At 35.6% G+C, this 13,239-nt stretch overlaps 1 protein-coding gene across 1 annotated transcript in view; it reads right to left on the bottom strand.

Moving 5' to 3' along the window:
* AXDND1 (axonemal dynein light chain domain containing 1) overlaps positions 1 to 13,239 on the bottom strand; it is a 91,368-nt gene that overhangs the window by 22,925 nt on the left and 55,204 nt on the right. The window contains exons 16-18 of the mRNA XM_012802584.2: positions 9,297 to 9,498; positions 6,038 to 6,131; positions 253 to 317 (exon numbers count right to left, since the gene is read on the bottom strand). Coding sequence (XP_012658038.1) covers positions 253 to 317; positions 6,038 to 6,131; positions 9,297 to 9,498 — 361 coding nt within the window. The remainder of the gene's footprint in view (positions 1 to 252; positions 318 to 6,037; positions 6,132 to 9,296; positions 9,499 to 13,239) is intronic.

Genomic DNA, 13,239 nt, shown 5'->3' on the forward strand with positions numbered 1-13,239 from the left:
GTGGTTTTTGGCCGGGGCTGGGTTTGAACCCACCATCTCTGGCATATGGGGCCAGTGCCCTACTCCTTTGATCCACAGGCACCGCTCTGACCTTATTTTCTTTTGCTCACTATAGCACATTAACCTACTCCCTCCTTCTGTAGATTGGCTAAGGGTATTAATAACCCATTAAAGCTGCAGCTCCCAACTTTGTGTACTAAGGCATTCCAAGACTCCATGGCAAATTCACAAGGATGCTGAAACTGCCCTTACAGACTGATGAAGGAGTACAAGGCAAGAACTAGTGTAAGGGCCCCAGAACGGTGAAGGAACCAGACCTAGTTAAAATAATAATAATCAAACTCTGTGAAGAAACAGGCTTAGCTAAAATACAGGTAATAATCAGCCACTGTGTTTGCTTAATAATGGTCACAGTCCCCTTGTTTATTTCTCTATACTTGCTACTCTAGAGGGCACAGCTGGTAGTTATAAAGATTTTTAACTCTTCTACACAAATAACATCACCTTTCGGAGCCTAGAGTTAGTTTCTGAGATTTCTTTCAGGTCCTGCATTTCAGTGGATTGACTGACCCGATTAGGCCAAGGACCTGACTCAACTGGTCTGGAACTCTTCATCCAAGGCCTTACATTCCAATAACTAATAATTTTGCCCTAAAACCAGCCAATTAGCAAACCCTGGCTGACTAATCCTATGCTCACCAGTCTTTAAAAACCATATCTCCTCAATTCTCAGAGAGATGGATTTGTGAAATTTCTCCCATCTCTCTACTTAGCACTATGCAGAATAATACTCTGCTATAAACCAGAGCTATCCACTATCTTTGGATATTGGCTTTCTCTTTGGCAGCCAGCAGATGAACCTGGCTGGGCAGCAACAATACCAGGGGCTCTTAAATTGAGGGAAATAACAGTGATATGTGACATCTGCCAGACACAGCATGAACTTAACATAGTTCACAGTTTCAACGTTAGATGCACTATATAACTTTTGATGACATATTTTTTTGAAGCTGGTGTGAATGTTGGTTGTATGATAAAAACAAGTACTCTGAAAGTAATGTGGAACAGAGAGTGAAGGTGAAGTGTTCAATCTGTTTCCCCTGTTAGAGAAGTTGTAGGGTACCCAACAAGAACATGCATTCCATTAATATTTTAATTAAAAGAGCATGAAATAAAAGTATTTTCTTTCAATTTATGAATATTACTTTTCTGAACAGTTAGTAAATTATTAGGATGTTAAATATTTAGCAAGTTGTTTGAACTTAATAAACTTAATGGTGAGGTATTTCTTTTAGCTTAGGAGTATGAAAATACTGGAACTCAAAGAGCACAGTGAACAGAGCAAGTTTGGAAAACTTTGCATTACAATGTTTGCTGACTCTGGGTCCCAGAAACAAAATGCAGAAAACCTTATAAAATGCAAGCATTACACCATACTCTTCAAACACTCTACCTTCTTTTCTCCATTTGGTCAGTTCCTAAGTGTTTCTCTAGGCTTAAACATTATCTACTCTGAGAAGACTTTAATTTCCACTGGTTCTACTTTGCCTCTGTTTGATAGTACTTAGTACATAGCTCTATTATAATTATTTGCATATCTTATCCTCAGGTAACCTGTGTGTCTCCTTATAGCATGAGCCATCATTTTATCCCTCAATAGCACACATAGTAGTTAGCAGGCATTAAATGCTTAATAAGTGTTTGTTGAATGAATAAAAACAAAACATCCAAACTTCTTGTCTCTTTCTTTGCTGTTAATGACTTAAAGCAATATTGATTAGTGTATATTACATCTGAATTAACATATCTGGAAAAAGAGCAACCTTTTCTCCAGGAAAAAGATAAGTCTTTTTCACAAGTCAAAAATACTTCTCCCATACATTCCCCTAGCTATGCCCCTGCTACTTTTCAATAAAAGTAAATACATTCCTAACTATTCTTTCATATGGCAATGGTTTAGATGGTCATTAAAATAACTTATTTTTATTTAAATAAAATATTAGCCAATTTTTGGACCAACCTTATGAAATAAACACAAATAGATATTATCTTCATTTAAAAATATTAAAGAGATTAAATGATAGAATCAAGGTCATGCTCAAGAGACTCTGGGTGACTTAAAAAAGAACCAAGGTCATGCAATAAATCATAAATTTAAAATTAAAATCAAATTAAACACAAGAGTATCTTTTAGTTTCACAAAGTAATCATAGTGATGCCCACAGCTCAGTGAGTAGGGTGCTGGCCACATACACTGAGGCTAGCAGGTTTGACCCCAGCCTTGGCCTGCTGAAACAACAACAAAATAGCCGGGTGTTGTGGTGAGCACCTGTAGTCCCAGCTACTTGGGAGGCTGAGGCAAGAGAATAGCTCAAGCCCAAGAGTTTGAGGTTGCTATAAGCTGTGATGCCACAGCAGTCTATTCAGGGCCACAGCTTGAGACTCTGTCTTAAAAAAAAAAAAAAAAAGAAAGAAAGAAAGAAAGAAAGAAAGAAGAAAGAAAGAAAGAAAGAAGATATGTAACCATTATTTTTTTAATGAGATGGAATGAGAATAGAATAATTTTTATACTAAAACAGATTTACTGTGATTCTGATAGAAAATTCTTAAAAGGAATTTTATGATGAATTATATGTTTTCTAAGTTAACTTAAAAAAGTAATTAATGAAGTTTATACTTTGGAAAAAAGAGGGTGTTATTTTTCATAAAGGGTAGCAGCCTGTTGGGCAGTCATTCCAACAGGTTGGGGAAGCAGAGCCCCAGGTACGGGCCAGGCTGGTGCATCAAAGAAGAGACAGAAGGGAACAATATGTCCCATTGAGCAGGAAGGGACATATTCAAAAAGCTATGAGAAGACTCATGAATATTTATGAAGGGAAATATACACATGTAATTGTACTTTAACTCTCCTGACATGTCTGAGAATTCAGTTTTAAGGTATTTGTGGGGTCCTCTTGGCCAAGAGGGGTCCATTCAGTTAGCAGAGGGCTTAGAACTTTATTTTTAGTTCATATAAGAAAAAACTTGTTCCAAATTTTCAGAGACAATGAGTGGCTTTTAATCTTTTCAGGGATGATAAGTGGCTACTTTGCCTCTTCTAACTGATATTAAAAAAATGAAAAAGGATACTTATTTGTCCCTTCAAAATATAAGTGAAGTAAACAATGAGTAAAAGAAACACTATAGAGAGATCATTTTGAAAATGGACAGTTGGAAATATTTCTATCTGAGTTTGTTGTTGGAAATAATACAGAGCTCATCTTTTAAAAGTCTCAAATGTATATGTTCAAAAATCTAGAAGTAAATTTCTAATCCGTTTTAAAATCCTACAAGGAAAGTATTTCAAAAGCCTGAACACACTGTTAAAATACTTGTACAGAAATGCTCTACTGTCTAATGTTTTCAAGAACAACTGATTGACATTATGATAGGAAATTTTACTAGTCAATTAAAAAACTTGGCATAATTGACTGATGGAATAGAAGAATGAGTATTATTACTCAACAAATACAGTCAATAATGCACTTCTTCAATTTGGATTTATATTTCTTTGTGACATGAATTTTAATGATGGTAATGTCATTAAAAGCAAGTATTAAAATAAGCAGAACTTAGAAGCAGACCTTCCAATAGCTTTGCCACTAAGTATTAACCTGTGTTACAAAAAATTATGAAGCTCATTCAATCATATCTGTTTTTTGAACCAATACTAAAAATTATTTTAAAATACTATTTACTTTTTGACTTTTGTATACATTTTATAATATATAAAGTATATCAATCGACTGGTTCTTGAATATAAATTATAAATAGTAAGTTAAAAATTACTATTATTTACTCAAAGATTTTTTTGGGATAATGGTACAAAGATAAAAAATGTGTAAAGACCATTGTTTTAGACAGCTACGAGTAGAGAATAAGTTAAGGGGAAAAAGAAAAACAACAACAACAATAACTAGAGTAAGAAAATGGATCAGAAAGGAAAACAAATGTTCCAAGATATATTTTAAAAAAGAAAAAAAAAAAGAAAGAAAAATAAATGGTAGGTGAAAAAAAGACAAACTTTTCCATTTTTATTTTATTTTATTTTATTTTTTTGAGACGGAGCCTCAAGCTATTCCCCTGGGTAGAGTGCCATGGCATCACGCTCACAGCAACCTCCAACTCCTGGGCTCAAGCGAGTCTCTTGCCTCAGCCTCCCAAGTAGCTGGGACTACAGGCGGCCGCCATAACGCCTGGTTATTTTTTGGTTGCAGCCATCATTGTTGTTTGGCAGGCCCGGGTTGGGGATTCAAACCCGCCACCTTAGGTGTATGTGGCTGGCACCTGAGTTCATAACTTTGCAAGCTTTTTTACACAGATAAATTACATCATAATAATTTAGTATTAAAATAGAGGTATGGCTTGGCAGCCCATGCTCAGTGGTTAGGGCGCTGGCCACATGTACCCAGGTGGTGGGTTCAAACTTGGCCCAGGCCTGCTAAACAACAGTGACAACAACAACAAAAAATAGCTGGTGTTGTGGCAGGCACCTGTAGTCTCAGGTACTTAAGAGGCTGAGGCAAGAGAATCGCTTATGCCCAAGAGTTTGAAGTTGCTGCGAGCTGACAACACAGCACTCTACTGAGGGGGACATAGTGAAACTCTGTCTCAAAAAAATAAATAAATAAAATAAAGAGGTATATAAAAGCACTTTCTAAATAACCCTATATCATAAAAATTGAATTCTAGAATACAAAAAATTAAGTATATGATTCTATAGAGATAAATCCCTGAAGGTATTTTGCCAAAGAAGTGGTTTAGGTAGCACCATGAGATATCAACAATGTTCAAATATTCTTCCTAACTTCATTCAACAAATATTTACTGAGTCCCACTATGTGACAGGCACACTGCTATCCTTTTTCTTCTTCATATTGGTTGTCATAAGAATTTTTCCCAAGCTTGGTATGAATCCAGAGGATTCATATTCCCAGCCTTAACATAATTACTCCTCAACTCTTGGTAACTGTATGGTATAATATTTTAATAGAACTATAATATGTTTCATCAGTAGTATTCCCATATAGCATGATGTCCCCTGCCTTTCAAATTTCTAATTTAAGCAACATTAAAATGAATTCACTTCATGTTATCAATTTTGTAAGATCAAATATTTACACATTAAGTTTACTTATAATAAGAGATTCTTGTGTAAATTTAGATTACAAATAACACTAGGAAGTGGGAATGAATGTAGTAAACTAAGACACCCTTGAGAAATTATTATTTCATGTTGTGCTGGTTAAGAAGTCTACAGGTTTAGCTCTTCAGAATTAGGGAATAATTGTTATGGAATAATTCCATTTGTTCTAGTAATTACAGACCAATAGTATTGTGGCATCTTATCATTCCTGGTAGTAACATGTTTCTGCCATCCCTTCAGCCAGAAACGGACTGGCTGATATAAATCCTTAAAATGGTCACATCGCAGATTAATTCCATTGAGGAAAAATAATCAGCATACTGGTGGTGCCCGTAGCTCAGTGGGTAGGCTGCCGGCCATATACACTGAGGCTGGCAGGTTCAAACCTAGCCTGGGCCTCCTAAACAACAATGACAGCTGCAACAAAAAAAAAGCTGGATGTTGTAGCAGGTGCCTGTAATCTCAGCTACTTGGGAGGCTGAGGCAAGAGAATCACTTAAGTCCAAGAGTTTGAGGTTGCTGTGAGCTGTGACGCCATGGCACTCTACTGAGGGTGACACAGTAAGATGGTCTCCAAAAAAAAAAAAAAAAATCAGCAAACTGAGCTTCAGTAAAGAGCAGAAATAATAATTAGAACTCAAAAACTAACTACTCATCTCAAATATACCATTCCAGAGGCAGGGACTTTCTGAACTTAAAAATGCACTAAAAATCACTTGAGAAATTGTTATATGAGCTTCCATTTTGCCCTCCCTACCTCCTTCCTCATTGGACAGGGGAGGGCCTGGTTTTTCCTTGAAGAAAACCCCTAGACAAAGCAAAATACAACTTCACAAATCATTATGTACATACCTGGCGCTGAAGTTCAACGTTACCGTTGTTGATTTCATTGCTTATTTTCAAAAGCCAGTTTTGTATCATGTTAAATATATTTTCTTGGAGTACCCTGAAGGAAAAAAAGGTAAAATAAAAATACGTAATTTGCTTAAAGTATAAAAGTAACTATCAGTTAAGAGAAATAATTTCATGTGGCTCGGCATAGTAAACTTAGGTGTGACGATTATTTGAGAATTCAGGAAAAGATGAGTCAAAGCCTTGAATTACCTAGTATAAGGCCTTTCCTAACCCCCAGGTAGATAGCAACTGGTATGATGCACCTTGGGCAAAGCAGACCTTGCCTTCAATATTAGCTCTCTACTGCAAAAACTTACCAGCCTTTATATTCACTTCTGGGCCAGTAGGGTCTTCTAACATAATGAGAAGAGTGAAATTTTAAAATTCTCTCAATGATTGACTTCCAGCATATCCACATGAGCAGCCTGAGAGGCAAGGCTGGCTTACTACTCCCCAGTGAAGATGATGAAAAAAAATTATTTTAAGAAACCATTTAAAGCTTCTGGAAACAGTGCTAAAGATAAACAAAAACTGCAGACACATCTATTCAAGAAAACCTATGAAGATTCAGTAAGGCAAGAATCTATGGTATTTGAACCAAGCCCTCCCCTTCTCTTCCTCAGCTTACTGAGGCAGAAACTGCACTTTCAAATGGTGCAGGCAAGAAGAACAAAGGGCTCCCTCTCCCTCCAGGACATCAGGATTTCTTATTCTGTCCCCAACTATCTGCTACTGAATCTAGGTACTGGGCAAATGCAGTTGAGAAGTGGGGGCTCCCTTCCTCCACCCAATCCATGCTCATAGATGTCCATTCTCACACCCTCCATTCAACATCATATTGAGGTTATATCAGGGCAATTAGGCAAGAGAACAAAATCAAAGGCATCCATGTTTTTAATCCTACTCACAGGTAACATGATCTTATATATAGAAAATACTAAGGAATCCTTTAAAGTAATATTACAACTAATGAGTTCAAAAGGTTGCAGGATATATGATCAAGACACAAAATTCAACTGCATTCCAATATATGTCACAATGAACAATGTGAAATATTTTTAAAAGAATCCCATTTGTAATAATATCAAAAAATAAGGAATAAATTTAACAAAAGAAATATAAAACCTATACTCAGAAGACTCTAAAACAATATGGAAAGAAATTTTAAAAGATCCAAATAATTAGAAAAATACTCCATATTTAGATATGAGAAACTTAACATTTTCAAGATGGCAATAATCCATTCTGATGTACAGATCCAACAAAATTTTTTCAGAATACCAGTTGACATCTTTGTAAAAATAAGCTTATTCTAAAATTTATATGTAATGCCAAAGTACCCAGCAGGCCAAAATAATCCTGAAAAAGAAGAATCAAGTAGGAATCATTTTCCAATTTAAAAACCTACCAACAAAGCAAGTTATCAAGACAATGTACTAGTAAATATGGTACTAGCACAAGGTTGGCCATGTAGACCAATGTGATAGAATTGATAGTTCAGAAATAAGTCTATGCGTATGGCCATCTGATTTTCATCAAAGGTGCCAATACCATTAAATGGAGAAAGAATAGCCTTTTCAACAAATGGTGCTGGTACAACTAGATATTCACATGTAAAAGAATGAAGTTAGGCCTTTACCTCATACCATGTACAAAAGTCAACTAAAAATGGATCAGAGACTTTAATGTCAGTGCAAATTCTATAAAACTCAGGAAGAAAACAGAAGTAAATCTTTATGACCTTGGATTTGGCAAAGGATCCTTAGATATGACACCAAAGGCACAAGCAACAACAACAAAATAGTTGAACTTCATAAAAATTAATAACTTATGATCATTTAGACAACACTCTCAAGAAAGTGAAAATACAACCTATAGAATGGGAGAAAATATTTGCAATTTATATATCTGAAAAGGGATTTGTACTGTATATCCAGAATATATAAGGAATTCACTTAACTGAGTAACACTGAAAATACAAATGACCCAGCTAAAGTAAGGGCAAAGGAAATAAATAGACATTTCCCCTAAAGATAATAAACAAATAGCCAAGAAACACATGAAACAAGGCTAACTGTTAATCAGTCACTAGGGAAATGTACATCAAAACCACAGTGAAATACCTATTCACACCACCAGTACAGTTAGAAAGAAAATGTCAGATAATAGGCCAGGCACAATAGCTTGTGCCTATAATCCCAGCTCTTTGAGAGGCCAAGAAAGGAGGACCTCTTGGGGCCAAGAGTTCAAGACCAGCCTGGGCAACATAGCCAGACTCCAACTCTACAAAAAGTAAAAAAGAAATTAGCCCGCCATGGTGGTGCATGCCTTTAATCCTAGCTACTAGGAAGGTTGAGGTGGGAGGATCACTTAAGCCCGGGAGTTCAAGGCTGCAGTGGGCTATGATGGCATTGCACTCCTTCCTGGAAAACAGAACAGGTCCCTATCTCAAAATAAAACAAAACAAAAAGTCAGATTATAAGTAGTAGAGAATAAGTGGAAAAGTCAGAATCCTCATACACTGCTGGTATGAATATAAAATGGTATAGGTTTTCCAAAAGCACTTTGGGAAACAATCTGGCAATTCCTCAAATTGTTAAAGATAGAATTGCCTTATGATACAGCAATTCCACTCCTGGGTATATACCCAAGAAAAAACGAAAACTTATGTCCATCCACAAAAAGCTTGTTCATGAATATTTATAGCAAGATTATTCATCAACGCCAAGAGATGGAAATAATCCTAAAATCCAGCTATGGACAAATGGATAAATATGTGGTATATCTATACATAGAATACTATTCAGTCATAAAAATGAACTAAACACTGAAACATGCTGTACAACGTGGATGAACCCTAAAAACATTATGCTAAGTGAAAGAAGATAGTCACAAAAGATCAGGTAGTATGTGATTCCTTTCAAATAAAACGTCCAGAACAGGGAAATCAACAGAGATAGAAAGATTTGAGGACTGGGAGTAGGGTGGTAGAAGAGGATGAAGGGTAACAGAATGATAGCTAACGAATATAAAGCTTCTTTCCAAAATGATGAAATATTCTAAAATCGACTGGTAATGGTTGCTCATACCTATAAATATAATGAAAGCCCTTGAACCGTATACTTTAAGAGGGTGAATTGTATGATATGTGAATTATGTCACAATAAAGCTTTTTAAAATGTCTCACAAAAGAAAAAAAGAAATTATGGAAACTTACAAGCCAGAATCCATGTCTACATATTCTGGCACAATGCCAATAAGATTTAATAAGGAGTCCAACTGTGATTTCATTTCCTTCATTTTTTCATTAACTCCTCCCCATTCTTCAAGAGCTGTATGAGGATTCTCCAGGAGGGTTTCCAGCTTAAAACAACAGAAGTCAAGAGAACCAATCAAATATGGAAGAATTTTAGAGATACCTAGAAGAGTGAGAAAAGCATAAACTTTTAGAAGTATTTGCAAGATTACTACTTTAATATCATAAAACCCTATTGGGAAAGGCAGTTTTTTATTATCTTACAGCTTGCCTAACAGAAAACCTTACAGAGAGTAGTTCCTAAATAAATGTTTAGGAAATAAACACTGTATAATTGATGCTTTTAAGACTAATGGACTATCTATTCGATGACAATTTATATTTTGTGTCTTGTCTTCTCTAAGCTGAGAATCAAATGCATTAAACCAGAAACTATCAACTACAGTCTTCCGTGATAGGCATTAATTCACTAAGTTATTTTGTTAAGAGTACAATGATGATAAACAGCTTCTTTGTGCTTATGGGATAGTTAATGACAAAAATAAATACATAACAGTTCCTGAATCAGCTTTAAGATCATTGATCAGGTTTTCATGAAATTTAGAGTTTTTGTCTGGAAAAAGATTGAGTTTGGATCCTAATGTGGTTCCCTAAACAGATTCACTGTGGCATCATGGTAAAATACCCTCTCTTCATTTCATCTGCAAAATAAGAAATGAAAATGCTCCCATCTCAGAGTTTAATAAAGAGAAATAATTAAAAAGCAAAGTGTTTTTTCCTTTCTTTGATTAAATATTTTCATTGCCTTCATCAGAAATGTTTTGAACTTTTAGGAATATTCAAGATGATCTGTTAATTTCACCGTCACTCATCATTTTGACTTCCTCTATTTGCTACCTTATTTTTTTCTGCCTGCTCTATGCAATTATCCCTCAGTATCCAGGAAGAGCTCATTTCAGGGCTCTCCCCCCTTTTTTTGAGACAGTGTCTTACTTTGTCACCCTGGGAGAGTGCTGTGGTGTCATAGCTCATAGCAACCTCAAACTCTTGGGCTCAAGTGATTCTCTTGCCTCAGCCTCCCAAGTAACTTGGACTAGGCGCCTGCCACAATGCCTGGCTATTTTTAGAGATGGGGTCTCCCTCTTGCTCAGGTTGGTCTCTTGAGCTCAGGCTATCCACCCGCCTCAGCCTCCCAAAGTGCTAGGATTACAGGTGTGAGCCATCATGCCAGCCCTGAAGACCCTTTTGAATACCAAAATCCATAGATGCTTAAGTCCCTCATAGAAAATGACCGTGTTTTTGTATAACCTGTGCACATCCTCCTGTATACTTTACATCACCTCTAGATTACTTACACTACCTAATGCAATGTAAAGGTAAATAGTTGTTATATTGTGGGTTTTTTCACTTGTGCTATTCTTGTTTTTTACCCTGAATGTTTTCCATCTGTGGTTGGTTGAATCTAAAATATAAAACCTGAAGCAACTTTGGGCTGACTATCTTCTAATTGGCAGGTATTATCATTTTGTCTATAACTACATTATTACTGCTACAGAAAATTAAGATTGTGTTTTCCCATGTACAGTAGTTTTATATTGAATAAGAGTGCCAATCAATGCTGCCTGGGACATTGCTACCCAGGGTTGCCTGGAACACTTTACTGGGAAGGATTCTTAAGGAACACATGACACATTGAATCAAAGTGCTTAGATGGATTTTCAATATCTCTCATAGTAAACTCCCACAACAAATTCCCATAAGTTTGGTATCTTAAAACAACACAAATTGGGAATAGTGCATTTCTCTAACCATTATTCCACAGCCATGTCTCCCACTGACTCTTTCTTTTAAGGAGTCCAGGTTCTACCAGATAATACAGGATAATCTCCACATCTCAAGATCTCTTTGAGTATTATAGATGTTAACTCTTGGTCAGTTTCTTTATATTTAAGTCCTAATTTCTTATGAATTTCACTGTACATAAGATGGATCCATATATGCAAACATCACTTTTTAAATGATCCATCCATCAAATTCTACCTTGTAATATGGATTCTCGAATTAGTTCATCTGTTTCTATCTGCTTACACCACACTCTTCCCTTTTTTTCTTTTTTTTTTGAGACAGAGTCTCACTTTGTCACCCTCGGTGGACAGCTCACAAGAACCTCAAACTCATATATCTATAGGCTGCACGCCTATCTTCTTTGGTGAAATTTCTTTTCAAGTCCTTTGCCCACCTTGCAATGTATACAGCTATCATTTAATAAAAAAAAAAAACAAACCTCAAACTCTTGGGCTTAATCGATTCTCTTGTTTAAAGTATTCTGTTTTGTTTTTAATCTTTGCTACATTATACTTATTATTTTATTTATAAATTTCGTACCTATAATCATAAATAAGACACTGTCTATGAATTTATTTGTACTATATTTATTGTGTTTGATATCATACATGTAGTTATTTTGGCTTCATAAAGTAAACTGGAGAGTTTTCCACATTTCCTTTCAGTAAGGTGTTGAATTATTTAAGAGTCCTGAAATTATATATTCTCTTAATTTTAAATAAAACTGCTGCTGTGAAACAGGAAAAAAAAGGAAAATCAGCCATGATAGTGTCTCACCTCAGAATGTCAGCCAATTAGCAACATTCGTACTCTAGTGACCACACTGCCTAAAAGCTAGCCAATTAACAACAGTCTCGCTCCATAAACAAGGCTTCCGCAGCCAAAAGTAAACCAATTTCATTTCTTAAAGTTTCTTAAATAATCTTGTTTCTTAAATTTTTTTTGTCTCTAAACTCTAAGTTTCCATATAACCTATTTGTGAACATCCCTTACTTTGTTCAGAGAGGTTATACTTTGCATTACAGCTCTCCCCTCCTTAGTCAGCAAAGATTCAGGTATTACAGTTAGCAGTGGTTTATCTTCCTTAGACAAATAGAACGTGTGCGTATGTAGATAAATCTAAACAGATGTTGACTGTATAAAATAACAGAAAAAGATTGGGGTAGACCAACTAAGAACAAAATAAATTTTGAAATGTTTGGAAAGTACTCGTACATCTTCTAAATAATCTTGAGTCAAAAGAGAAGCCAAAATGAGGGTTTAAAAATATATCTAACCTAAATAATAAAAATTGTTACATATCAAAACCTGCATGATGTAGCCAAAGCTGGCTTCTTGTGATATCATTCTGTTGAGTTTCCTCCAACCTCCGAGTTTCCTCCAACCTCCTGTTTCTCTGTCTCTAGTCACCCTTGAAAATGTTGGGGATCCATTCTTAGCCCTCAGTTATTCCCATGCTATATATTTTCCCATGGTAGCTTCATCAGGATTCAGGGCTAGCACATATGCTGATGTCTCCCTATTTTTTTATCCAGAACTTCTCTCCCACATTACTGACATGCCTGTTAAATAAGTCCACTTAATTTGTAATAGCTATTTCAAGGCCAATATGCCAAACTAAATACATAATCTCTTCCCCAATTTTTCTTTCTCTTGTGTCTCCTAATCTTGGTGAATTGGATGACTAATTTACAATCTACATCAGAAACATAGCCTTCCTTTCTCGCTCACACACACATCCTATACATCAAATTTGTGGAGCCTACATTTTAAAAATCTCTCCGATTTTTCTCTCCATTTCTCTATTCACATGCCTTAGGTTAAGTCCTCTTCATTTCTCAATTTATTCTTATAATAAGTCCCTAAGTGGTTTCAATACAGCATTCTTCTAGTGGATTTTCCACTTGGTTGTCAGAGTGAGTGTTCTAAAATTCAATATAGTTTACTATGTAAATGCTGGGAATCTATCCACAAAGCAAAGCCCAGGTCCAAATGGCTTCACCACTAAATCCTATTAAATCCTACACTAAATCCTAAATTCAAAGAAGAATTAGCACAA

The sequence above is a fragment of the Otolemur garnettii genome, unplaced genomic scaffold, assembly GCF_000181295.1.
Source record: "Otolemur garnettii isolate 467f Iridium unplaced genomic scaffold, OtoGar3 scaffold00016, whole genome shotgun sequence".
NCBI lineage: Eukaryota > Metazoa > Chordata > Mammalia > Primates > Galagidae > Otolemur > Otolemur garnettii.